This window comes from Anarrhichthys ocellatus, unplaced genomic scaffold (genome assembly GCF_004355925.1).
Source record: "Anarrhichthys ocellatus isolate YVR2014 unplaced genomic scaffold, GSC_Weel_1.0 scaffold20, whole genome shotgun sequence".
Lineage (NCBI taxonomy): Eukaryota > Metazoa > Chordata > Actinopteri > Perciformes > Anarhichadidae > Anarrhichthys > Anarrhichthys ocellatus.
Genome location: NW_022280050.1, coordinates 2,958,499 through 2,986,223, shown reverse-complemented (window position 1 = coordinate 2,986,223; position 27,725 = coordinate 2,958,499). Strand labels below are relative to the sequence as shown.

Genomic DNA, 27,725 nt, shown 5'->3' with positions numbered 1-27,725 from the left:
GCCCTAGTTTGTTTGTTACTGCACGTTTGTGACGAAGATAAATCTAATTTGCAGTGTTTTTGGTTTCATTTGTTGCCCATACTGCACTGCCAGCAGCCAGAGGATGATTGCAGACCGTGCTGTAAATCACTTAAGTTCATTTCCATGTTTTTGTTCACTTTCCTTCACAGTTTAAGAGATCGAGTTCTTTTTCCCACAATCTAAAAATTGGGATTAAAACACATCAAATCTCAATGACAGGCCACCCCTACTTTAAGTTCAAGGTGAACATGAAGACATTAAAAATAACATTATTTTTTTTACAATAAATAAAAGTTTGCTACTGCTCTTTCTCAGTAAGAAGTATTACACACAAAGGAATTACATGGACACAAAGAGAAGAAAAGGTCAATCATGTAACTACATTATCAGACCATGAATCTAGTGAGAGAAAACTTGTGGTATTAAACTGCATTTTCGAGTCAGACTTTGTGTCGGCAACACAATATCTGTGTTGTGCTTGTTTCGACTGCGGAGAGCTTGTAGTAAAGTCTCACATCTGAGTGTTTATTCTGCAGTCAACATATGGGAATAAGAAATGACTTAAGTTTCCAAACTGCTTTGACGCTGCAACATCTTGTTGACTCTGAGAAGCTTTTCATTGATGAAATTCAAGAAAAGCAGTAAGTCATTTTGTATTTACATGTACGTATTAGTTTATTTATTCCTTTCTCGTGACATGAATGGTGTTCACCGAGAACATAGAAGTGTGCTTGGCCAATGACAGACTCTCACCTGGTTATGACCCAATTAGACATTTCTGTGCTCAGCCAATCAGTGAGCCTCACCCGCGTGCACATGGCCAGTAGTTGTTTGTGCTTCATTCTGGCTCAGTTCTTAAAAACAGCAGGTGAGGTAAACCATTCATGATCTCTGTTCTTTCACTGATACATGTCCGGTGTTACTCTCTGACACACACACACGCGCACACACACACACTCACTCACACAGATAAACACACTCACACACACACACACACAGTTAGCAAGTCAAGCTCTGGGTTTTGCTGTGCTTCTATCTCCAGAAACAGGGAAACAAGGTAGATGGTTGTGGCTGGATGTAAACTAGACAAGCCGTGATCCACACTCACAAATTCACAAAGCAGACTGACTGTACACTCGCTGAGGCCGTACAAAAATACTCGTCAGAGGTTGACAAGATCAGAGGAAAAGTTGTTGTCAAAGGTTGGCAGTTGTGTGATGAGAATCTTGTGTCTCTGCCTTCTGACTTCAGGTGTTTTCCCGTCGACAGTACATTCGTCTGTGAGCATCGAATCCACACACATTTGGTTTCACAATATTGCTGCAATCAAACGAAAACTCTCAACGGTTGAGAAAAGGCTGAGTAAGAGGAATTACTGTCAGCAAGAGTGTATTGTATTTCTGATCTCTGGATTAGTTATTTTATATTTTTTGTTGGTTTGTTTAGGAACTTTACATTATGACTAAAATGGCTGGATTGAGACTTCTGTCCTCACCAAATGGTTTGTGCATGTTTAAAAAAAAAAAAAGGATGTGATAAGTAGCACCGGAAATACCGTTTGTCAAATAAATAATTACTGAGTGTGTAAAATACTGTATGTGTAGTTATGGCAAGTTGTATTAAATATTACCAAGTGCATTCTTTGTCTCTATAATCCATAAAAGATCAAAAGACATCTTTATCAATACAAATCAATTCTTTAGAGAGTTTGGCGTAACTTGTTTGTTTCTTCCTACATTCAGCAAACCAGTTTATTCAGTTTATCCCAAACATGGGGGTCTATAAAGGTCACATTTTAAGTTAAAAACAGCTTTATGAATGTATGTAAGTTATATAAATAGAAGAATGAGTCACCTAATTCATATTTCACCTTTTGTTTTGTGACATATCATCACAGCATGACTAGTTTGGGACAACATATATGTCAACATATATATATATATATATATATATATATATATATATATATATAAACAAAAAATAGAATAATGCTACATGCATTGTTATTAACATATATTGAGTTGGTAAGAAACAAATGTGCTTGTTGTCACAAACTAGACATGGAGATGTGCTTACAATGATCCTGGACTGTAGGCTCACACACTTCCCTCATCACCTGGCGGTACATCTACTCTTTTCAAACAAAGACAGCACCCAAATTTAAGTTCTGAGGTCTCAGTGGAAAGCAGAGCTAATGCTTTTTGTGCTAGTGTTTGCTGGTGGATGATGCCAAGGAGGAGAACTGGGAGGCAAGGGTTTGTCTTTCTGTGCTCTTTAAGTCTGTGTGCCTTCAGTAGTCAACATCATGGGTCCAACGAAGTCTGCTGGAGCCCCTCTGATACAAAGCTGGGCGAGAGACGGGAAAAGCTGCCCTGCTCCCTGTGTGGCTGGTCGAAGCCGGGGCTAGCTTTCCTGTATGTGTGTGTGTGTGTGTGTGTGTGTGTGTTTGTGTGTTTGAATTGGTTGGACCGATATAGGTTTCCGAAGACAATTACTATTTATGATGTTTTGTGCCAGTATTCAATAGATTTTAATTTGACTTAAGTTTTCTGTTGCAGTATCTGTCTTTAATCCGAAAGTATGATTCATGGAAACCAATGTCGGTCCATCCTTCGTGTGTGTGTGTGTGTGTGTGTGTGTGTGTTTTGCGACTCAGAAACAGGAACATTTTTTTTGTTCTTTTGTCCACTTTTTCCAGTTCAGAAGCTCTCGACGAAGCTGCTGGGAAACAGGCCGGTCTGTCCTGTCCTCTGCAGGGTGCCTTTGTACCAGCCGTCCTCCCTCTTCTTGTAGACGAACACAACGTCCCCTTCCCGCAGCTCGATCTCCGCCTCGCTCTGGGGAGGGTAGGGCACCACCGCACGATACCTGCCACACACAGACACAGCTGTAGCACACACACACAACGGCGTGGACTACATCACATGCTGAAAGCATTTAACCAGTGCAGGTATGAGTGGAGACTCTCAGTATGTTCCCAAGTATAGACAGCAGTGTGAATTATGGGTAAAAGGAAATATCGACTCTGGGATTCTCCGGAACCCGTCAATATGTTTAATGGATTTTGAAAATCTCTCTCACATACACGCACCCACACACACACACACACACGCTTGTGCCAGTTATGTTAGATCAGTGCAACATGCAAAATGCACTAAAATCACGCGCTCCGAGGCCTAAACAAAATGCCACACAAGTCGGTAATGCAGTGACAGTTCATTCAAAGTTTAGTACCTGAGAGTGTCAAATTTAACACATTAATTCACATACCTGCAAACTCATAAGAGGTGAAAAAGGTGACAAGCACCCGAACCCGAGACCCGGCGCAGGGGCATGTTCCACCGGGAGAATTTTATTTTAAATATGAGCTTTAAAATGCAGCATTCTGGTGTACTCTGAGAAATTAAGTGATAAGACATTTACTTTAAGCAAAAAACTAATTTATTATTCAGTGATTAATCAGTATTTCAGCTCTAGTTGAACAGCTGGCTAGTTAGCTTTTTTATTTTTTTCAATCAATATTATTATTATCATTTCGACAATATCCATTGAGACCGAGGTCTCATTTTTGAAAAGTTTTAATCATATAAAAAGAGATAGCAAGAGTAGCGAGAACCATCGCCTGTACCAAATAAAGTGATTCGTTTTCATTGAACCCTGTTACTGTATGGCTTCATATTAACTTCCACTGTTACTGTAAAGCTGTTAGAATTGTGGTCCATCTTCTATTTGCAATTAATATGCATTCAATCCAGTTTAATTATTTAAATTAAAATGATAATCTACTCTGGCTGAGGTAGTTTATCAAGAGTAGAATAGCTGTAATCTATACACACCTCTGCATTAACAACCCGCTGAAATGAAGGTACAGGCACCTTAACACTCTTTCTCATTACTTCAGGGCCCTTGGGAGCAACTGTACCTGGGACTGTTGGGACTGTTAGTACACTGGCTGTGGTCATTACAGTGAACAGTGTCTGGCAGTGTGATGAGAGGGCATGTGAGCCCGTGTTGCTGTACTTTATCTCCTTGGAGCAGAGGCTGCATTTAGCATACCCTGCCTTATCAATGTATTTAAAACACTGACAGCAGGAAGCTGTACCCACGTCTGTTTAGACCTCCACCTTTATCCAGGCCCAGCTCATTCACAGCTCAGCCCTGCGTCAAGCTGGCAACGCAAACAGCCTCCTCTTCCTGAATCGCCTCATTCTACTTTGAGTTAAAAAAAACAACCTGCAACCAGATGCGCCCGTGTTCCGGTTTAACGTTAATGAGTGACCGCGTGAACTGCACCGGAACACGAGGTGGGGTTGCATGTTTCATCACGTTACGTTTTTTCCTCCTAAATCGCGATAATGATGAACGTTAACAGGTGAACTTAATGATGAACTTAAACTGTAACGGAGGGAAATGAAGACTGTGTAGACATCTTAACGCTGTCTGGCCAAGAGAGGTCACATCAATGATGTTTTATTGCGAAGATCACGACATCACCTTTTCTCCTTGTCTTATTCCAATCTGAGAAACGCTGGCTGGCCAGTTGACAGTGGTTCAGCATCAATCTTTGTTATGACCGATGACTCTGGGTTTGGTAGTCTTTTACTAGACGCCATGCTGGTTTGTAGTCACAAACATGTTGTCTCAAAGCATGTGTTCCGTCAAAGATGCCATGACATCACTGTGTTCCATGTGTGAAACGGTGCGAGAGTCGGTCTGCTCCCTACGCCAACCGTCAACCCGGGAAACGGTGCGAGAGTCGGTCAAGAGTCGGTCTACTCCCTACGCTAACCGTCGACCCGGCAAACGGTGCGAGAGTCGGTCAAGAGTCGGTCTACTCCCTACGCCAACCGTCAACCCGGGAAACGGTGCGAGAGTCGGTCGAGAGTCGGTCTACTCCCTACGCTAACCGTCAACCCGGGAAACGGTGCGAGAGTCGGTCTGCTCTCTACGCCAACCGTCGACCCGGGAAACGGTGCGAGAGTCGGTCGAGAGTCGGTCTGCATCCTACGCCAACCGTCGACCCGGGAAACGGTGCGAGAGTCGGTCTGCTCTCTACGCCAACCGTCGACCCGGGAAACGGTGCGAGAGTCGGTCGAGAGTCGGTCTGCTCCCTACGCCAACCGTCGACCCGGGAAACGGTGCGAGAGTCGGCCTGCTCCCTACTCCAACCGTCGACCCGGGAATCGGGGCGATAGTCGGTCTGCTCCCTACACCAACCGTCGACCCGGGAAACGGTGCGAGAGTCGGTCTGCTCCCAGTGAATCACTGATATAGCTTGAAGTGGGCCGGTACTTTCCAGACCGCAGTACCACTTGTACATTTTACTCTTTGGCATAAAGTGACTTTTTACTTGAGCACCGACACTTTTCACTAGGTGTCGGTGCTCCTTTCAGCCCTCTACATATCAGGTTCTCTGGGTGATTGAAGATCAAACGGGGCAGCAACAGTGTTTTATTGTGAACCTCAACATTATTTTATTATTTAGTTTTCTGAATCTTTTAAATTGAAGAATGATGGTACAAACTTCATCAAAAAATAACACAGGGAAGTACTAAGTATTAACACTATGGGTAAATATTAATAATATCAACACCACCTTTACCTGTAATGTTTCAGTTGGAATATCATCAAAAATGTCTGTAAGGCACTTTGAATTTTTTTATATTTTTGAAATATGAAAGTATGAAATGCCTTTTGCTTTTACCAAGGCAATTAATTCAATAATAGTAGAAAAAAATTATCAGTAATTTAATAAAGTGAATCATTGTTTGCCGCCATAGTTATGATTATAAGCAAACATTGAAAAACAAAGCTGTATGTGTGCCAAAAAGATGAGAGAGAAACACACACACACACACACACACACACACACACACACACACACACACGCACGCACACACACACAAGGAGCAGTGTGCATGGTTTGGTGCAATAACCAGTGCTCCCAATACATCAGCATCCTGCTGCCAGTAAGGGACATGCAACCATTAAATCCTGATTTAACAGGTTTCCACTGAGGGGTATGAAGTGTGTATTTGTATATGTGTGTGTGTTTGTATGAGAGCAGAGCTTGAGTCTTTAAGGCTACTGGGTTGTGTATTGTTGTACCACTCTGGGATAAAAAGTGTTGCGCCTGGGGGACCTTAGCTCACATATTGTGAGTAGGTATTGAATCCCAGATGACGCAGAAAACAAGGACATGAATGGTGGCTTATAGGCTTCCAAGTCAAAACTATCACCTTTTTTTTAAAGGTTATTAGCATTATTAAGAGCAAGATCATCATAATGTCATTATGTGTGGTTGTGTGTGTGTTTGCCCACCTCTCTCTGGACAGGGGTTTGGGTTCAGGCCGGAGGGCCATCAGAGCGTTGACGGCACGTGTTGCCGGAGGTGACATGGGGAAGTTGGTGTCCAGGGAACCGGACTTCCTGTGCAGGGGCTCCAGCCCAATGGCCCCCGCCATCTCACTCTCGATTGGACAGGAGCCGGCCCGCCCCTGTGACGCCATCGGACAGGAACCTGAGCGGGCGTGGTGGTGGTGGTGAGGATGGTGGGCAGGGTCGGCACCATGACCAGCCAATGAGGGGTCACGGGTGGGCGGGGAGGAGGGAGGTGAGCGAGTTTTCTTCTTGGCTGCCGCCCCCGACAAGAGCTTTAATAAACCACCTGCTTTCCTCTCCTTCTGATGATGGATGGAGTGAATGGAGAGGATGAGGGAGATATACGAGGAGATGGAGAGCAAATAAACACAGATGCCGGTGAGACATACAGGAATATATGTTTCATAAAGACTCTCTTGAAAAGTGACAAGATTGTAATGAAAATGGTGTTTGTGTAAACAATACCTCTACAGAATATTTGCTTTTGCTTTTCTCGATATGAAAAAAAATCACACAGAGCACAAATGCCCTCCTGACACATTAATCAAAAAACACATCTATGAAACAAATAGAAAAATATTTTCCAACTGACACAAGATACCGCTGATAATAAAAGCACATTTGTTTCATCAGAGGGCAGGCAGTAAAGCAAGGTGAGCTGTGTCCTTTCAATACTCATATGGACAGAGTCTTAAGAATTCGGAATGAGAGATTTAATGTCTTTTTTATGCTGCTGCTTTGGTGCTTTGGTAACAGTGAGGTCATTCCTCTTTACAAATGCTCAATTTTTCCTCCTTTAATTAAAGATGGGATGTACACATATTTGCCTTTTTTTCAGGGGGTTAGATGATCAATATCACTCTAAAGTCTGTACGCTAAATGTTGAGCTGGAGCCAGGAGATAATTAGCTTAGCATAAAGACTTTAGAGGAAGATACATGCTGTATCTACAGTTTATTCATCCACCCAGTACTTCTGTGCAGCATATCTGCTGGTTGACTAGCAATCTCAGATTAAATGGCAACTTCCTGTGAAAGTCGCGAGTTGTTGTCTCGACATTTCTGTTTGTGTATGCATAAAACAAACAAGATACAACTTGTTAATAAGTGAGCTGTGGATGTAAGTGGTAGCTGGATTTTTGTGCTTTTTAAATGTTTTTAAATTAAACTAGTCCTTGAAACCAGTGTATGCGGACACATAATTGCATGGTAGGGCTGAGACTACAGAGCGAGTTCTCTGGGTCTCCCATACGCAGGAAACCAAAAACAAAATCACTGCAAATTTGTGAGTTATAGGAGAACGGACAGATAAATTGCATCTTTTAGAACAAAACAAAAAAAATTATTTACATGGCAATGTCATGTGGGCTGTTTTCTAAGAGCAGAACAAGTAGATTCGGGTCAACTATCACATCAAAATGAAAGCGGCAGCTTGATTCTCCTCTGCTTCAACCTTCTGACCTTCACTCACAGCTCAGGGAGAAAAAAAACAATGGTAATGGGAGTAGTTACTACTCTGATACGCAGAAAAGTAAGTAATGTTCACAGTATGAATGCCTGCAATGCGTATTTTGAACAGACAGGTAGCAAAGTGGTCAGTTAACGATCCTTCAAGCTGAATACATGTGCGTCTACCGTCTACTGCGGTAGAATAATCTGTATTGTTTCTTAATGGCACCTATGAAGGCAGAGTCACATTTTTCCATTCATGCTTGATTATAGAAAGGCTTTACAATGCTGCCCATTCAGTCGGACTCAATGTGATACCAGGTGCACAAAACATGTCTCTTCTGCCACTTGGCCTGATTTTACAGTCTCAGTCATGACACCGTGGATCAATACCGAGCATGCCTGAGCATAATTAAAACATTTTTTTTTTTGTCGATGCATGGAGCCTCCATATCAGCCCTGTCTCTCCCTCAGCCATCTGTTTCTTTTACACATGGGCTGCTGGATCACGAATCTCTTTTTTTGAAATTGTTTTCCATCAAGCGCTGACTTTTACGATGCTGTGATGGACAGTTGCAAACATGAACGCTAAAAAACAAAATTAAAAAGTCACACTGAATCTTCAGTTATTATTTGTCTGGAAAGACTCTTAAACAGTCAAGTCACAGCAGGGAACAGCAACCTTTTTGATACGAAGTGCCGTTTTTTTATTTCCTTGTTAAATCAGTGAGCCATGTCGACATTAACGCTAACATTAAGTTTGATTATGACACGTTAATCTCCAACGGATCTGAGATTTTATTCCATCCATAATGACAACATACATAGCAACATTTAAAAGATTAAAAAACGTTTTTCTCCCATAATCAGGACATTGTAATTATATATGAGAGCACTTTACAAGCAGGCTGCAATCTGAGTTGAAATCATTAACCCTACACCAACCTTCCACCAATCTTGTTCATCAGCAATAAATTTAACCAATTCTGCAAAGAAGGCAACGAGTTCTAGCCAATCAAAGGCAGAATGGGGCGGGTGAGAAAAAAAAAAAAAACTACTTTAAATAATAGGCCGCCAACTGCCATGGCTGTGAAAGAGGACATTTGGCATGCAGAGAGAAGAAGGATGCTATCCTTATGCGAGATATCAGAGCAAAGCTCTTTTCTCAAAGATTTGCTGTTGTCAGGTTCATTTGTTTATGTGTGTGTGAGCCCTCAGCTCCCACCACCTGAACGTGTAAAGACATTGTAAGTGCAACCCTTGTGACTTTGATCATTAATGGTTAATTAATGAGTTCTCTCTTCACATCTCTTTTTATCTCCTTTGCTCCAGTTTCTGAACCGACAGTGAGAGCTCATCTTGAGATAATCGTAATCATTAATCTTAATCTTTAATCAATAAAGGAAAAATCTACATTTTTTAGATATATCTATATTTATTTAGCACAAATTTTTCCGCCCAGCTGTCAAACCAAATTTGCAAGCCTTTCGAGTTGGCTCCGTTGTACAGTCAACTACTGAACTAGGTTTAAAGCAAACCTGCCTGTGCTTCATGACTGCTGTAAAAAGTTGTCAGAAAAGATGGAGGCAATCAAAGTGATCATCTGTCAGAGAAAAAGCCAGACCTCAGGAAAACAGAAAGCACAGCACTGCAGAAAGTTTTCTGAAAGAAACGACAGAGTACACCTCCTATGGCTTTGGGCTGCAACTAACATTTTATTAATCCATTCATTATTTTTTGATCAATCAATTAATTGTGAAAAATATAAAACAACAGCCGTGAAAAAATTCCAGAAGCTCAAGAAATCAAATAATTAAAGAGGGTCTTAATGACCAGTCTTAGTCATATGAGACAGCAAAGAAAAAACAAAGGACAGAGCAAGAGAGGCTGTAAACCCTTTGACTCAGCAGACCCAAAATAAACAGCATTCCTTTCTCCTGCACTCCAATACCTGAGCTTTATGTGTATTTCCCTAAATACAAAGACTTGATCATTTCTCACAGGATTAGAAACGTGTAAATCTAACAATGCTCACTGTCTGGAGTGTACACATAACATATTCCACCGCTTTGGAAACATGTCATGCAAATACAGCTTGTTTGAATTTTAATTTGGGAGAGGAAGGAGAAGATGGAGTGGAAAATAAAGATGAAGAGAAGGGGAGAAAGGGGTGAGATACAGAGGGAGAAAGGAAAGGACAGGGAGGGACTCAGAGAGGGAAATAGGTGGAAGAGAGGGCAGAAAGAAGGAGAGGAAAGGTGGAGGGACAGGAAGAAAGCAGGGAGGACAGAGAGAACAGAGAGATCGAGAAAGAGAGAAGGAAGGGAGGAGGTGGGACTGAAAGCAGCAGACAAAAAATGAATAATTGCTCCCTCTCCTCTTTCATCTGGAGGCTTAAAGGCTTAATCTGCCTCCCTGTGTGTACGCACGCCTGTGTGTGTGTGTGTGTGTGTGTCCGAGTACATGAGTCAAGCTGCTGCTGAACCACCAGGTGGCAGCATGCACTCACAATTTAATCCGTTACACAATTTAAATCTAATTTAGGACCAGAGGAGTGCCTTGCTCTGCAGCACACGGGCAGGATACTGGAACGGAACTGTTGTGTTTTCCTCCTTCCTCTTTGTTCGTTTTACATACTGGTGCACAAATAAATAGTATCTATGCTTTTAAGTGTGACGTTTTATTTCGTTCCAAAGAAAAATTGCGCGCACACACATACAATAATCTAAAAGCAATCTAGGAAGAATCCAGTGTTGAAGCCATTGATGAAGGCAGGTTTTGAGCTTAACCTTTCAGAAACGCAGACGCGTTACGATATTCAGGATTGAGAGAAATGAAGGACTGAACCACAGTTTCTGTCCACCCCCCATGGGAATCATGGTAACTCCATATTTTTCTTGATGTTGTTGTCTAAACTCAAAGCCGTTAATACTGTTCAGTCAAACATAGTCTCTCAAGACATTTTGTGACTCTCTTCTGGAGCTACTGAAATTCTGACAGCATTTTAGTTGGCAGCTACCCTGCAAGCGCAGACTTCTTGGAAACGCTCTCCAAACACATCTCAATGTCCAACGTGATATGTGTCTGGGATGCTGGCTGCATGCGCTCCAGACAGTGTGACAGTGTGTCGAACAGAGATTACCCTAACTGTGTCTGCCAGACAGTTATCATAGCTGCTTCATCGTTTCCTCTGTAACAAAGACTGACTCTGTGCAGCCTCGTCGCCACCCTGACTTCAAACCTGATGTTTCTGCTCTGCCAGGCTCAAAGCCACAAAGGTAAGTGCTGTGAACGAGGGTTAGGCTGACATTTTATAAAGGGATAATACGATCTAATATTTTGGGACCAAGGCAGACAACAGTTGATTAATTGTGCCCATACTCAGTATCTTAAAAGTGTATCTACTGACTTAAAACTAAAAACAGAGATGTATTCTGCTTTTCCTCAATAATCTTAATCTTGTCAGTCAGTAAAAGCTTCCGAAACAGCATTTAGATCATAATTGGAAGCTACAACTAAAGCCAAATCCATATTGAGAGGTTGTTTTGGGTAGAGTAGCAGCTCATTTAGTCTGAGTAAGGCAGGATGTCACTAGCAAACTAGAATGAATTTGAAATAACAAACAACAACACATTTCGTACTAAGATGAGAGCATTCTTTAATATCAGAATGACAGTTGGAGCACTTTAACTGCCCTGTTCCAACTTTTACGAGATATATTCAGTATATGAGTAATAAACCTGAATCCGGTTTGAGCCATCTTTGAGTGTGACGATGTAAACAAGCCCACTGCCTGCTGTTCCATAGTCAATGAGCTGTTTGTCAGCTAGCCATAGATTAGCTGTCCCAGACAGTGGAGCCAACAGTGAAACAAATGGAGCTGAGACAGATGCAAGCTTTCGGTGCCATCCTTCACTGTCAGCGCAGCCCGATTTAACATCCACAGCTTTACCGCGGCAGATCTCACAACATAAGATGGCATTCGGCATTTGTGCCAGATGCCTGGGTGAATGACACTTGCTGAGGTAGGAGAGGAATTCTGGCACATCATACACACACAACAGATTTTCACACAAAGCCATGTGAAGTTTGGAGGACTAAACACCTTTTTTTAAGCTGAGGTGATGGTGTTAAAGTTAATCAAGTTAATTAAAAAAAGTATGGTGAGTTGTATTTACAGGATGACTAAAACATCTGGAATCAAAGGAAGTAGTGGCACTATGTCATTTTTCCTTTCACACTTTATTTTTTATATATTTAAATATACTATTTGTGCACTATAGCTGAGTGAGTGGTATGCAACAAGAGGGATTGTGTTCTTTTAACGGAGGTGTTGACTTTCACAGACTCAATATTTGTTTTGTTATATTGAATTCCCTGCTCGGAAAACAACAGTTGCCTGACTGGATATTGTCATCAATAATGACGGATTTAGAGCTGAAACAATTACTCGAATAACCAATTAGTCGACAGACAGAAAATTAACCTGAAAGAATTGTGATAATCAATCAATCACTTCTGTCATTGTTTAAGCAACAATATCAATTGTTCCATAGTTCTAATTTCTCAGCTGTGAGGAGCTGCTGCGGTAGTAAATCAATACTTCTTGGAGTGTTGATCAGACAAAATAAGCTATTTGAAGAAACCGAGTGGGGCTTTAGAAAACTGTAGTTCTAAATTAATCAAATAATCAAGAAAACAATAATAAGATTAAACAATAATGAAAATAATCGCTAGTTGCACCCTTCGACAGAAGGCTGTGATCTTATTTAATTGAAATTAAATATTAATTAAAATATGTTGAACCAATCAGTATTCAAAGTCCTATTCTACGATCAAGAGCTTTAAGACCCCGTTTAGCCAAGATATGTCTTCTCTTTATGTACTTGCGAGAGTGATATCTTATAATTCCCTCTGGAAAACAAGCGTGGATGTACTGCATTCAGCTCTTGATTATGCATGTTGAGAAAATAATAGAAGTTGCATTGTAGAAGCAAGACATCTAATTATTCTATTAGAGAAAAACTGCTCGTTGCTCTCATTTCTCGAAACACATACAATCTTTTGTATGCAAATCTGGTTAATTGAGGCAACTGCTGGTGGAGATATCAGTATCTATTTGACCCTCTTGCTCATGCATCCGCAGAGGATTGTGGGTCAGAATAGCTGGTAAAGCATGCTGGCATGCATACTGCAAAATGAGACTGGATGCATTGGGACATCCTGGCACTTTTGGCATACTGCATTTGCATACTATGTATTGGGACATACTAAATGTTTTTTTCTGGCATACTAAATAGGATGGTAGTATGAGTATTGGAATGCTGAGTAAGAATATGGTGGAAGCTTCCAATTAGAAGTTTCAGGTGTGAATGCTCCAGGCTAGAATAAACGAAGGGACAAATGAAACAAATGAAGAGAAGGGAGGAAGGGCAGATGAGGATGTCACACTGCTGCTCTTGGGCAGGTTGGTATTTGTAAAATACTGGGCCAGCGCCTTTTTTAAAATCGCATCTTCATTTGCACGGGAAGACTTGAAGAGATCGTTTCTGGCGGTGGTGTCATATGCGACGAGTTCACCTGCAGTCACAAGCATGCATGTTTGTGTAATTACTCTCAGTGACAGAGGGGGAGACTCCAGCTTTAAAACAAGCCAATAATAATTAACTCTAAGATAAAATGTGCTTTATTAGTTGTTCGTGAGGATGAGCCTTACCTTTTCTGGTTTAGGTGCGAGGACGCCCTGGTTATGGGAGGGGCCCGGCGATGGCGGCTGCAGTGGACTGGCTGGGTCCCCGTTGAGGAGCGCCGCCGACACGTTGGGAGGCGTGAGGCAGGAGAGAGGGGATGAGAGGGGGAGGAGGGGCCGTGAGGCGGGAGAGGAGAGGGGTGAGGGCCCTAGGCTGGGTCCTGGAGACACCATGGAGTGAGGACGACCCGATTGGCCGGGGCAGCGTGAGGGGGAGGAACTCTGAGGACGCAGGGGGGAAAGGGCCACTGTGGGGCGCTCGGGGCTTCCAGCAGGAGGACTGTGGACTGAAACAGACAAAAATACATGTGTGTTATTATAATTGAGAGAAACGTATAATGAGAGCAGTCATCACTAGTGCTGAGAGGGAACATGGCAATCATTTTGGAGCACTCAAAATCTAAGGAGAGATAAATAATCATAGTAAAAAAAAAAAAACAGATCCCTGGTTCCGGCAAGATTCAGCCTCTAGCTACCCTATTTGAGGATTTTGTGCAAACTTTAGAGTACAGTAATGTTTAAAAAAGTATACTGGGTAAAGCAAAATGCAATTACTTGGCACACTGTTCTGCTTAAGTCTTAAATGCTTCAGTAAAGGCTGGTAAAGGCTGCTGGAGTCTATCTCCACATGAATTGGGCGGAAGGCAGAGAAACCAGCCAATCACATACAGTTTACTTATTGACAAGTGTGGAGTCTTCTAAGCGTCTTCAAATCACCTCAGTTGTACATTTATGGTCCGACTAAAACCAACAAACTAGGGCCAATCTGAGAAGATGAGTTATAAAATAACAAACCACCTTGCTAAACCTTGCACCTTGTACAGTGCAAAAAACAGGCTGAGATGTCCTGAGTTTGAGAACATTTTTCTCAGCCTTCAATTTGAATGAGGTCATTTGGTGCTCATGAGAATAAGTACACAAAAATACACACCCACATAAACATAGACGCATATACATGCTCTCACATTAACACACACGCCCGCACACACACACACACACACACACACACACACACACACAGACGCACACCGACGCACGCACACACACAGGGTTGCTAGCCACCTGCTCTTCTACACTGCAGTACTCAGGCAGAAATCCATAGAGAGGCGCACTGGTCATGTGATAAAACCACTAAATGCCAGAACTATGCACATAATTTATTTTGTAATGGAGACCAGATGTGTGTATGTGTGTGTGTGTGTGTGTCTGTTTGTGTGTATGTGAGAGTGAAAGAGGGAGAGAAAAACAGAGGGAGAAAAGGGAAGAGGTGGACGGAGAGAGGCATGAAGCTCTGTCATTACGCCTCCATAAAACAAAAAGCACAGTGATGTCATTCAGCTGTGTTTAGTAGTCTGTGTGTGCTCATTGGTGTGTATGCGTGTGGGTGTGCACATGTCTCTGTGTGTGTGTGTTATTCTTGGTAGTGTTCTCACAGTGTCTAATCTTCAGCCTTCCAAAGGAAATGGTCACCATTATTTTCTCAGAAGGGAGAAAGAAAGCATGCAAAGAGAAAGAAAAAAGGGATTCTGGAGAGATGAATAGACTCTGAGTGGACAATAAGGTTGATGATATGATCTAGAGACCTTGTACAGACACAAGTGTGTGTGTGTGCGTTTGCGTTGGTGAGTTGCAGGCACAAACAGTACCACCGAGTAATCAGAGCTCTTAGTAGTGTCTATGTGTGCAGACTGAGCACAGTTTGTACGTTGGAGTGCATGTCGTAATGCTGCATTTGAGCTAAATTGTGAGTTTGAGCTAAATTGTGAGTTGCTTATGTTCAGTGATGATTCAGTGGGCTTGTATAGAGCAGGAGAAGTAAGAGTGGTTTGCTGCCAAAAACCGTATCACATACATGTTTTTTTTATTGCAAAATTGTTGTCAGCATGATGGGTCGGTGGTTACGACTGTCACCTCACTGCAAGCATTCACCTGCCTCTGGGTTCTCGGTGTGTTTTTCTTCCAACAGTCCAAAGACATGCAGGTTAGAGCCGTCCTCGGGGCCTTGAGGGGTTTAAGACGCTGACAATATAATTGCAATGCCCCCGGTTCGGGTTGCATGTCACCCCTCATCTCTCTTCCCTCACTTCCTATCACCTCAGTACTGTTTCTCCTTTCTTCTAAAGGCAAAAGTGCCGAAAACAAATGCATCACAATGTTAGGTAAATAAAATTGCAGACTCAAGATTTCCTGTATATGTGAGCGCGATTGACTGTCTTTTTAAGCCATGTGATGGTTGTAGAAAATTGTTGAATGGAAAAAAAGTTAGATTTGAATTGTAATTCAAAAGAGATATGACGCATATGCCATATTGATATACAACAAACATCCGCTTTATGGCCAAAAATATGAGTTCACATACTTGAGTGTACTCTTTGTCTGGTTTTGGTTTTGGAATGAGATGCTTAAAAATGTTATGATAGTATGATTTAAATGCTCAAATGTCGAGAAACGTTTGGCCGCGTGCTGTATTTGAATGCCACTAACCGGATCTCATCCTGCTCATTCATTTGGATATTCACTGATCAATATTCTATTATTCTGTAATAAGAGACTAAGGGGATAAACTGCTGCAAGATGCACGATCTGCACTCTGCTCCTTTAACCCTGTAGGCTGGTAAAGAGTCTTATCGCACAGTGGGATATTGCAGAGCATAAAATACCAGACACAGACACATCTCCATGTAAGTAAATACTTTCTTTTCACTTGCTTAACATTTCTCTGGAGGGATGCAACACGATGCGCCTCTCCTTTCATACGGTCCCATATTGGGAGGCTTTAATGTGGCTGCTTCTGTTGCAGAATAGCAGGATGTTTGTTTGTAGCTCAACTTGTGAGTCAGTCAGTTCCTATCTTGAGTGCCACTTTGGGAAGAAGATAATAAATTGTTTCTTTACTATGATATGTTGGGGCTGTGCCATTATCTTAATCAGTGAATATGTGATCCGGATCGATCAATAGACTGTTAAAACAGGAACAAAACTGAAAACAGATGCTTCTGAATGTTTAATGGATCCGGTGCTCAATGATTAAACCCATTATGTGTATTTGTAACATTGTGTGTGTGTACGTTTCTGCTTACCCAGCTGCATTGAGGTGCGTGCCTGGTTAACTGTATGCTGACTGGAGCGCAGGCAGTTCTTCAGCTGGGCGGCGGCAGTTTGCGGCGAGGAGGCGGGACTGGTGTTGTTCACAGAGTTTACCAGTGGGGTGGAGGGACGAGACGAAGAGGGCCCCGGGGACCCCGGGGACGAAGGGTCGGAGATTTTACTACCCACACTTCCTCCTCCTCCACCTACTGGACTGGACAAAGACGATCCCCGAGAAGAACCGACTCCAAACGGAGCCCTGCAGAGGAGAGAGGAGTGAGGGATATTGGCTTGTCATTGAATGTTTCAACTGTTTAAACATGACATTTTTTTATTTTTGCTTTTGTCAGCCCTGATCACATGTTTTAATGAAAAAAGTATGTTGCTTTATATTGCTTGTGTTAACCACAGACCTTATGTGAGGCAATCTAACCAAAAAGCCATTCAAAAAACCCTTCAAGGGAACAAGAAAGGCAAAAATGCTTACTCATATCTGGGGTTTAGGACACCTTCCTGCAGCACTCTATTATACCTGCTTCTGGTGTTACCATGTTGATGTTAGCATGTAGCTCAAAGCAAAGCTGTGCCTGAGTACACCCTCACATAGCATGGCTGTAGAGTCTTAGTCTTGTCTAGTAGAAAATGTTAAAAGCCAGTGTTTTGTCCATAATAGCAGAGCAGAAGGGACAAACAGCGCTATAAACTTCCATCAAAGTTAGTGATTTCAGTTTTATTATCTAACCGGTGGATCAGCATGACTTAATGTCTTACTGTAACATATATGGAGCTGCAGGCTGCTCAAGTTTCTGTCTGCAGAGTGCTGAATGGCAGAACAGTGAGCTGAACATTATTGACTCGGCGGTATTCACACTCTTATGGCCACCCATTGACTTCCTGTCACGCGCATACAGAGTTATGGCTTTCTCTGTGTGTGTGCTGCATGCATGTGTGTACCACCAGAAACAGAAAAGCCATTCACAGATACTTTGAATAAAGGTTTTCTATGGACAACACACGGACTGCTTATTGTGTGTGCTGCGCTTTGCCCATACAGATATTTACCAGCCGCTGGTAATGTTTCCACCATGTGAGTCTCTGCGTTTGGCCCGATTTGGAGTTCCGGCTCGTGTGATCATCCTATGACTAGGTGGTCTCTAGTTTTAGTTGCTATCAGTAACTTTTAAGACTTTAAGCAGCATGTATGCCGCTATAAGATGTTACAAATCTTAAATGAATCCAGGATAACTAATAATAATAATCCAAACGCATTAATGAATTCTAATATGGAATCTGATCAAATCAAATAATGTGTGTTTGCGTCAATCATTATAATAAATTCCACAACAAATATGTAAATATTAAAATTGCATTTCAAACAGGCTGTTTGTCAGCCTGTATCGGTCTAACTCAACAATGTATGCACGTGCATGTGTGCGTACATGTGTGGGCATCTTTGGCAGCCTCTCATTATCATATTGAAACATTTCTGAGCTGCACTGCAGACAAAGGAGAGGAGATGGGGGGAGGTAAGGAAGGGGGAGGGAGGGAGAAGGAGAGAGTATGCTTGCGTAAAAATAACAAATTGCCTCTCATTTGATTACTGGCCTGTCCTGCCTCTCTCTCTCTCTCTCTCTCTCTCTCTCTCTCTCTCTCTGATTGCATAACTGCAGAATATGAAGCAGCCATTCATATCAAGTGCAGAGAGACACCTGCTGTTTTTGCTGTCGTTTCATCTCTTTGTAGCATTTTCTCTTTATATGCCTCACTCTGTTGCTTTCTCGTACTATCTTTTATTTCAATTTCTTTACATCTCTCTCCGACTCGTTCTACCTTTCTCGCAATTTCTTTCTCCGCCCCATTCGGTGCGCTTTTCCTCCACTCAACCTTCCTGTCTATCCTGCAGTACCATATCTTTGTTTTCATCCTCTCATTATCTCTCCCTCCCTCATTTGATATTTTCTTCATACTTCTCCTTTGCTTTCATTTTCTTCCTCTCTCTCTCTCTTTTCCTTCATCATGGAGCAGAATACAGATTAGATAAACAGCCACTGCAAATGTTTTCACGCATGCAGGAATAATGAGGGTTATTAAATTGCCAAATATGATTTCAGTACACAATTTATTTTGTTTTATTTGGTTTTAACAGCTATGAATAACAGTGTTTCGGATGCTAAAAGCAACAATGATGATGATGATGAAACTCATGATGATGACGATAGTGATCTACAATGTGGTAGTCCAACATTACAAAGACAGAGCCAGTATCAACTGACTGATGTTATGTGTGTTACATTGGATTTAAATCAAATTGGAAATACCTCAGGTTCTCTATTTCTATTATTTTCCTAATTCTAATTGCAAGTTAAACCAGTGAAGTTAGACTTTCACAAAAAACAACAGAAAACCCATTTTCCAAAAGGGATGGATGGGTAAAACATGTGTTTTTATTTTAATTCATACTGTAAGAACTGTTTTAGAAAAGAGTTGACAGTGGTTTACGGTCCCTTCCAGGTAAGTACTTCTCAGAATATGCTGTCGCTGGTGTGACCAAATCATTTTGTTCATTTTGGTGAAAGCAAAATCCTGACAGTGCACAGTGGGGAGCAGAGGCTGAAGCTGGAAGAATACAATAGGCCTTCGCCAACTCAAGCCTCCAAAACGTTGCTTTTTTTTGGGGCGTGCTTTTGTGACAAGAGGCAGCGTAAGTACACAAAAACACGAGTGTGATTACTTGCCATAACAGGCAAATTACACTGCTCAGTCTGATCTTCATTTCGGTTCAGTTGAAGCAAGGGAATTACCACGGAAAATTACAACGCAAATTACAATGCAAATTACACCGACTGCGCTACCGCTGCGTTTGTGTAACAAAATGAGGGGCCTTAGACTGATTGTACTGCACTTCAGTGTTCAGATGACCAAACCAAATGACAAGTGGAGCAAAGGTCTGAAATACCAACAGCATATGAAGATGACATGCAATGCAGAAAGAGAAGAAGCTCCCTGACCACCACTACCCAGCCATCAGCCCTCTCACCTGAATGAGTTAGCTAAACTTACACTGACAGTACACTACTATTGCAGCAGGTAGGGGTCGTTTTTGTTGCAGAGGAACACCTTGACAGCACACGTGATTACTTTCCCTTTTCCATCTTGGGCAAAGGAAGTGAGATACTGTACTATAACTGCACATCACCAACATGACTGTATTTGGATGCTGTGATGTTCCTAGGAAGATCTACCACCACAATACCCTCCGACCTCCACATGCCCAAGCCTGACCTCACTGACCTGGACACGGGCGTGACGTAGTTCCCCGGGAAGACACCAGAGGCAGCAGTTCTCAGTGAGGTGCCTTTGAACCAGCCGTCTTGACACTTCTCTGTCACCCGATACATCTCTCCTTTCCTAAGCTCCAGCTCGTCAGCCTTCTGGGGCTTGTAGGCGTATAAAGCCAGATATCTGTGGAACAAAGGCAACAGTCCAATTACAAAATCATTATAAGTCAGCAGGAAATCTCGAGAAACCCTTCACCAAATACCAATTATCTCCCATGTGGATTACCCTAAATATGAATTATGCAAAGTAAAAGCAAAGCAATTACAAATGCAAATAAATAAACAAATGAATGTAAATCCTTTAAAAAACAAGTAGACATTTCTGTCAGTGTGTTAAGAAGGAAGGAGAGAACACCACATTTCAATGCTGTTTTACTTGAATCAGAGAGTGAATAACTCCTCTGGTATCGAGAAAATGACTCAGGAATATTCATGACACTTTCCTTTTTCAGTTATCAAAAACAAGTTTAAATTCTCTTTTGGGATTACAAGTATTTATCGCCATTTATTTTTTACAAAATGAAAAATAAGACTACATTTTATTTTTAGTTGTTAAGATGTACAGTGCACAGGACCAAAGGATAAGAGCATGCACACTGTCGATGCTCAACCAACTGCTTTATGAAACTACCATATTTTGATTTATAAAAGGATTTTCTTTGTCAGCACAAAGAGAGAAACTGTGGAGGTTGGTCCTCCCACCATATATCATCCGTTTCCCCAAGAGTGGGAAAGCAACTGTAGGTGGCAACTGTAGATATGAGAGCTTGTTGTCAGATATCAGTAATTTATCTTATTTAGCATCTGAAATGAATTCCATTCAAACAGCAACAACAAAGTTTTTCGTTACTGAGGTATGACTACCAGTTAAGACAATCTTATTTGAGTAAGCCAGGAGTGTTTTCGGAAACAGTTTTTATCTGAACAACTGAATTAACTTACACACACTTACAGGTTTTTGAGATTTTTTTGAGATATCGTAAAAACAACGTAAACATATAATTTATCTTGCCTCAATCTACCAGGTAAGTTAACTGAGAATACATCCTCTTTTACAGTAATGACCTGGTTTTCATGAACACCAATAAGGCTTTTGGGGATATTATAGTATGGAAATCATTAAATATGTTCTACTATAACTACAATCTTTATTCAGATATCAACAGATCAAATTTCCAAAATATTAGCATGTTAACCAGAATCAAAGGCTATTTGGGACATATTGCAATGAACTGTGAACTATAACACATGACCTTTTACAAATAAAAGTTTCAGAATCAGAATAGCCCGACTCATACAAGATGTACGACTGCTTTAATAATGTAGCCTGAGATCTATTATATTCTTTATGAGAATTCAAGTCATTTCTGGTCATGGGACCAACAGAAGCTGACTGACTCATTACTCCCTCCCAAATGATGTACTATCCCATGAATGGGCAGTCGATATGTCTTCGTTTACCTGCTCACTAACAGGTAAGCCGATAACTGTAGTACTTAGCATCTTACAGTATTGTTGGAGACATTCGTAGTACGTAGTGCCAGAATCCGACAGAAGACGATAAGGCCACAGAGTAAACAGGCCCTGTATGCGCTGCCTCCCCGTTGCCATGGTAACAGATGTGGGGACCATCTCCCGTCTCCCCATGGCAACAGGAATAGTTGCCAGGTCAAGATGGAAACATCCGACCTCATCAGTAGAACAAACCTACTTGCGTGTATTAAGTGTGTGTCCACCCAGCGCTGCTTGGAAGGTGATATTATTGAAGCTGACTATGTTGCTGTATTTGACTTGTATTTGACTTGCATCCTGCAGGCAGGTAAAAGTAAACAGCCCGGCCCCTTGCCAAAACCGCAAACCGAATACTGACCTTGGAAAACGTGATTACTGACCAAACATCCTCACTTTCCAAAAATATCCCAACCTGCCCTCTCAAAGGTTGGGATTGGTCCGCAGAAGGATGGAAGTACAAGAGTACGAACACACACTCACCTTGAAGATACCCGTATCTTTCTGGCAGTTACCTGCTAGATTAATTACGAGGTAAATTATAGAACAGTCTTGCTCAGCGTTGGCGCCTCACCAACCATCTGGATGCGACTAGTGAGGTTACACTTCCACAAGAATTCAATTGTGCTTGTGAGTGTTTGTCAGGTGATTTTTTTGCCGCTCTTGATCCATTCAAGCTATGATCAACCTGTGAAATAATCTAAGTCAATAGCAAAGCTTCCAACAGCAGTTTATGAATGCCCACTTTGTTTGTCTTGAGTGCTCATACTGAGTCATATTACCATCTATTGTACTATTTGTAGGTATTGTCTGAAAGTTTTGGTAAATTTGAAAAAAAAAAGCTTCCTGATGAACCCCAGGGGGTTTAAGATGCCGATCATGTCATCACAACATCTGCTTTTCAGTTTTTTTGCATGCCATCCCAATCTCTCTCTCCCCTTCCCCTCATTTCCTGTCTGTCCACTATCAAATAAATGAAAAATTCCCCAAAATCCCTAAAAAGCTGACACAACAAGCATTCTTAGCTGCATATATTCTGAACTGAAGATATATCCAGTACTGCATTTGTTAGCAAGGACTAACCACCTTATTGTTCATTGCTAATTAGGAAATGTTTTTCTTTACATACATAACAGGCTGTGCTCTAAAATGCATAGGGTAAGCGATGGCTGTGCTGCTGAAAAGCCTTGTTATGAAACACTGATGTACCGTCAGCATCACACAACAGAGAGAACGGAGTGTGACTGTATTTTTCTTTTCTGAGGGGGATTTGATCCTTGACCAGCAGAGGAGTAAATGTGGTTGCAGAGGTGGTGGAACGTGGCCAATAACTCTGGGCACAAAAGAGGAAATATTTTTAACGCTATACCAGGAGGTTCTGAAATCATGTTTGGATCTCAGACGAATATCCACTCGGTTGGAAAACAGAATGGGTGTTTGCACTAAAAAAACTTGGTCGCAGGTGAGTGAATGACAGCACCTTGAGGTGTACTCACATGTTGAGTGGCAGCTGAACCTTGGCATGGGCCAGCAGCTCAGAGGTTATGGATGCCACTTTGGGCGGCACCAGCACCCCTGCCAAGGAGGGAGAGGGACCCTGGTGGGATGCATCCTACAGACACACAGACAGATACACACATACAGATCGAGTGGTTTCCATTTAAAATAAAACATTACTTGCAATATGTGCCAGCAGCCATTCCGGTTTTTCAGTGTGCGTCCTGGGTATTATTCAAAAACACATTTAACCCAGGTGTGAATGCAACCAGAGGCAATAAATGTAAAAGCAATGTGTCTCCAGTCGCCAGCTGTCAAAGACAGGAATGCTGTTAGTCACATAGAACTGTCAGAGTAGGTGATAGGGGAATAAGTTAATCAAATCTACAGTGGAGAGAAGTTACCACAGTGAACTCTGGCTTGCAAAACGTACAGTACGTGCATGTGTACTGCATGTACTGTATATGTGTGCTTAGAGCCCGGCCAAGAAATATTTTATCGGGGCTAATATATTGGCTGATAATAGTTTGTTGCAGATACTGTTTATCTGTATCAGTGTACATATGTTGGCATGAAAAAAATTTGAAACATATCGTTGCCTATCGGATAATACCTTTTTTAAGATATTTTTAGACCAAGTGCAAGAAAAATTGTGTCACAATCACAAGGTCCATTTATATTTCCAACCCATCTATATCTATGAGCCTATTCACACAAAGATCTACAGCAATCCAAAACGTTTGTGTTTCAAAGTGTGTTTTGTTTTTTCCTTGTTTGATTTCTATGAATTTCGGATGCTGATAAAAATGAATACAAACAGTAGAATAATAACTGAATTGATGTTCTCGGATGTCAGTGGCAATTGGGTTGATACAGCCAATGTGGAAGATGATCAATTGATCCATTTGGACTTGCTAAAAAGTGTTCATTGACAAACAAAATAAAGGTTATAATGATGTGATGGTGAGTAGCCAACGAAAGAGAACATACGCCTTTTTAAACCTGACCAAGAAGCACCAGATAAAAACACAAACAGAGCTTCTTCATAATATCCTTTTGAGATCAAGATTTTACACAGATCATCTTAAAACATATATGTCGCTAAACCAAACATTAAATAAAATAGTTAAAATCAGCTCCATCTCCACTAACCAATGTTAAAATCTTCTCAATCTTCAAAACAAGTACTGTTATATTTCTGTACTTTGACTATAATGTGCAGTGTGTAGGATTTGGCAGCATCTTACTGAAACTTCTCCCGTGTGCCAAACACGTAGGACTACGGTGGCTGAGAATGGCCCAATCTAGAGCCAGACTTTGTTCTCTCATACCCATCCATCTAAATGTTATTCTCCTCAGATTGCTTTTGTCCCCTTTGAATTTGTCGCCTGTCTTTGTTTTACTTTGTATAATCTCCTTAGCTGTTTGTGTCTTCATGTGCTTGTCTACACTTGCTTTTTAATCCCTTTATCACACGATAAAAATGAATTAATAACTAAATAAAGCCAGTGTTTGGTTTGTCCATACTGTAGAAGCATAGCTGCCGGCTCCGTGACAAGGTCCCACTAAATATGGAGATGTAAACGGTTTATAAGGTCATGAAAATCGGAACAATTCCCACTTTCAGATGATTATGCACAAAAGAAAACATACCGATTAATATTATATTCCATTCCTGCCAATAGATCCGACTAAATGCTACACACTGTTCCTTTATGTAAAAGTTTGAAGGCAGAACCCTTCCTCGTAATGAAGTATTTTACATATATCTCTACCTCAAATTACCACCCCTACTACACATTACTCTAATTATAGTGTGTATGTACGTGTTTGTGTGTGTACCTGGATGCGTGCAGCAGCTCTGGGGTCGGATGAGCTGATGAGGACCGGGTGGGAGATCTCCATACTGTGTCTGTTGTTCAGCTGGGCGGCCCTCTGGCTGACAGACAGCGCAGAGAACGAATGCCTCTTCTTGGCGTTTTTCTTCCCCTCGCCTCGCCGATGGCCAGAGCCATTTCCATTGGCCGGGGAAGCGCTGGGGGAGGGGCCAGGAGAGCAGGGGCCCAGCGGGGCTGGCTCGGAGCTCGGACCTGGAGCGTTAGTTGGAGCGGGCTTGTCGATCTCCATCAACTGCTTGGCTGTTTCATTTAACTGAGCCGAGAGGAGGAGGAGAAGCAGGTGTTTGACAGAACAAAAGAAGGGGGGTCGAGGGGAGAGACAAGAGAGAAGAGAGGAAAAGTTCAGGTGTTTTATTTAAATCCTCTGTGGTTCACATCCATAACAAGATCTCCAGTACTTCTCTCACTTGTTCTTGTTGGCAGCTTTTCAAAAGCCAGCAGCATAACAATCGTCACTTACAGCAGCTGGTCCAGTGAGCTTCCCTGTACTCACTTACTCCCACACGTAACATAACCAAACGTGAGTCAGGGTTGTTCTATTCTGTCATCATTGCGGTTTCATCTCATTTTCTTCTTTGGTAAAATCAGATTCAGTTATTTATTATATATAAGATACAATATAATTCCAAGTTAAACGTTACATCAGGACTGAGTGGTGTTTGATGGTTCTCCACGAAGGCTTCTCTTTAAGAATTTCAGAACGAAAGTCATTCACAGTCTCAAAATCGACCCAATCTTGTGCCAAATTGAATGACCAAATCCCTAATTAAACAATTCAATGAATCCCAAAAATCCTTGACACACACACACACACACACACGCACAAACAAACACACACACACCCCACAAAAGTAATATGCTTGTAAGCTGTCATCTCATGCTTTTAGCTGTATTGTGTTTTTATCCTCAACAATTGTAATTGCCTGTCAAGACTGGGTGATTACAGTTTCATATAAGTAAGTAATTAAGTATTACCAAATAACTGTAAGAAGTAAACATTCCTTCTAGCTCAGAGTACACAATTAGGTGTATGTATCTAATGGTCTGCTCACAGCTCTGGATTTTAATAATGTGGTGGGTGTTTTGTGCAAAGTGAGATGTGCAAAGTGTGTCAGTCCCTATAACAAAGCTTTGCTGATTGGTGTAAGAGTAGCTCTTGCCATTTAGAGTTTCAGTGTGTAATTAGTTGAAGATTTTGAAAGAGGTGGCAAAGCAGAAAATGCATCAGTTCGTTGAGATTTTGACAGTTTCCTTTTGTGTTCCCCAGCATCATATTAAACATTTCACTTATCAAATCCAGTATTGCCGCTTATAAATCATATAAATACGTCTTCTAATCTGATGAGCACCATCATCTAAAATGTGTCTAGTGTCTGGCATACTGTATTTAGGGTTAGGGGACCACTGCTTTCTTAATCTGTGCTGATCGACACTAAAGTCATCGGCTCATTTCTCACTACCCGCAAAAAGAAATGCATCAATGGAGTAGCGGAGGTCAGGTCCATCACTACTACTATAGCTGCCATTACACTCTGTAATTCCATTAACCATATCAGCTAGCTATAGAGCCGACACTTGTTTATCAGAGCGGCATGAAAAAAAGCGAGGATGGATGTTCCATATATATGAGCTATGACGGCCACTGTGCCGAAGTATTTTCTTCCCCGTTGCTGTGAGCACATCTTGGTTGTAAAATGGGAAAACAGTCGGTGTTTTTTGACAATTATAGAGCTTCGCAGTAGTTTGGATGGGCACGAAAAGCAGGCTGGCGCTCATTAATTCTGCTCACTCCAACACTCACATTGCTTCTCAATGTTCCCGAACTACCTGCTGCTTGCAATTTAACTCTCTCCACCTCCCCTCCCTCATTCAGCAGTGCCATTTGGTGTGGTTTCAAGATTTTTTTTCTTTTTTCTTTTATGCGCTCATGTTCATCCGTGTTGTATATCTCAGGCTCTGCTGAGGGGGTTTGTGAGCTCAGGAATAGTCTGCGTAAAGCTTGTTGAGATTTGTTCCAGAGCATCAATTGAGCGGAGTGACGCTGCCAAATTGAAATGAATTGTTAAAAGAAATAGTTGACTTGAATGTTTAAACTTAAGTGATATTATAGCTGAGGCCAACTTTTATGACAGGCGTTGTATGCAAACACAAAACATTGAGTGGTTAAATCCAGCGACGTTTTACATGACGCTATATGCACACTACATAAACACCAGAGGGACAGATGTTTCTCTGAAAGTCTTACTGCAGAGGATGCTACCTAGCATTACCTCTGCACACTGTGTGCAGTGTTCCACACTTGTCTCTACCGAGTAAAAGCAAACATGTGAAGCAAATATTACACCTACAGTACGTGTTAAATGAATCATAAATCATTCTTGGTGTAATCTTACGGGGCAGAGCATGGTCACTAAGGTACTGTGGGTCATTGAACTTGGTCTTCGGACCACAGCCTAACGATGTGAAAACAGGGACACAATAACTAACACAATAACAGACAAAATCTTCAGCCTCAGCCTTCTAACAAATTTACATCGTAATCATGTCTGCTTAGCGTAACCTCAAACTCCTGAACAATCCCTGGAGACAAAGTCGAGCATTTCCTAGTGTGTGTGTGTGAGTGTGTGTGTGTGTGTAGGAGAGTGTGCACAGCACTGACCCGTCTGGGCTCAATATTGGTGATGTTTCATTTCCATATTAATAGATATGCTAATCAAAGCCAACTCATATGCTAATAAGCATGATGGATTGATGCTGCAGAAACAACTCAGTTGAGGACACACGCACACACACACACA

At 41.6% G+C, this 27,725-nt stretch overlaps 1 protein-coding gene across 3 annotated transcripts in view; it reads right to left on the bottom strand.

The window, feature by feature from the left end:
• Positions 1-1,993: 1,993 nt before the first annotated feature.
• The window catches only part of LOC116389532 (E3 ubiquitin-protein ligase SH3RF3), an 80,621-nt gene continuing 54,889 nt past the window's right edge, over positions 1,994-27,725 (bottom strand). For 2 of the 3 annotated variants that reach the window (XM_031858260.1, XM_031858262.1), the window contains 6 exons: positions 24,872-25,180; positions 23,029-23,144; positions 19,977-20,147; positions 16,679-16,944; positions 13,566-13,885; positions 4,405-6,704 (listed from right to left, as the gene is read on the bottom strand). In XM_031858260.1, coding sequence (XP_031714120.1) covers positions 6,165-6,704; positions 13,566-13,885; positions 16,679-16,944; positions 19,977-20,147; positions 23,029-23,144; positions 24,872-25,180 — 1,722 coding nt within the window. In that variant the 3' untranslated portion in view covers positions 4,405-6,164. Of the gene's footprint in view, positions 2,890-4,404; positions 6,705-13,565; positions 13,886-16,678; positions 16,945-19,976; positions 20,148-23,028; positions 23,145-24,871; positions 25,181-27,725 lie in introns of those variants that run through there. The other variant, XM_031858261.1, reaches the window with a different exon arrangement.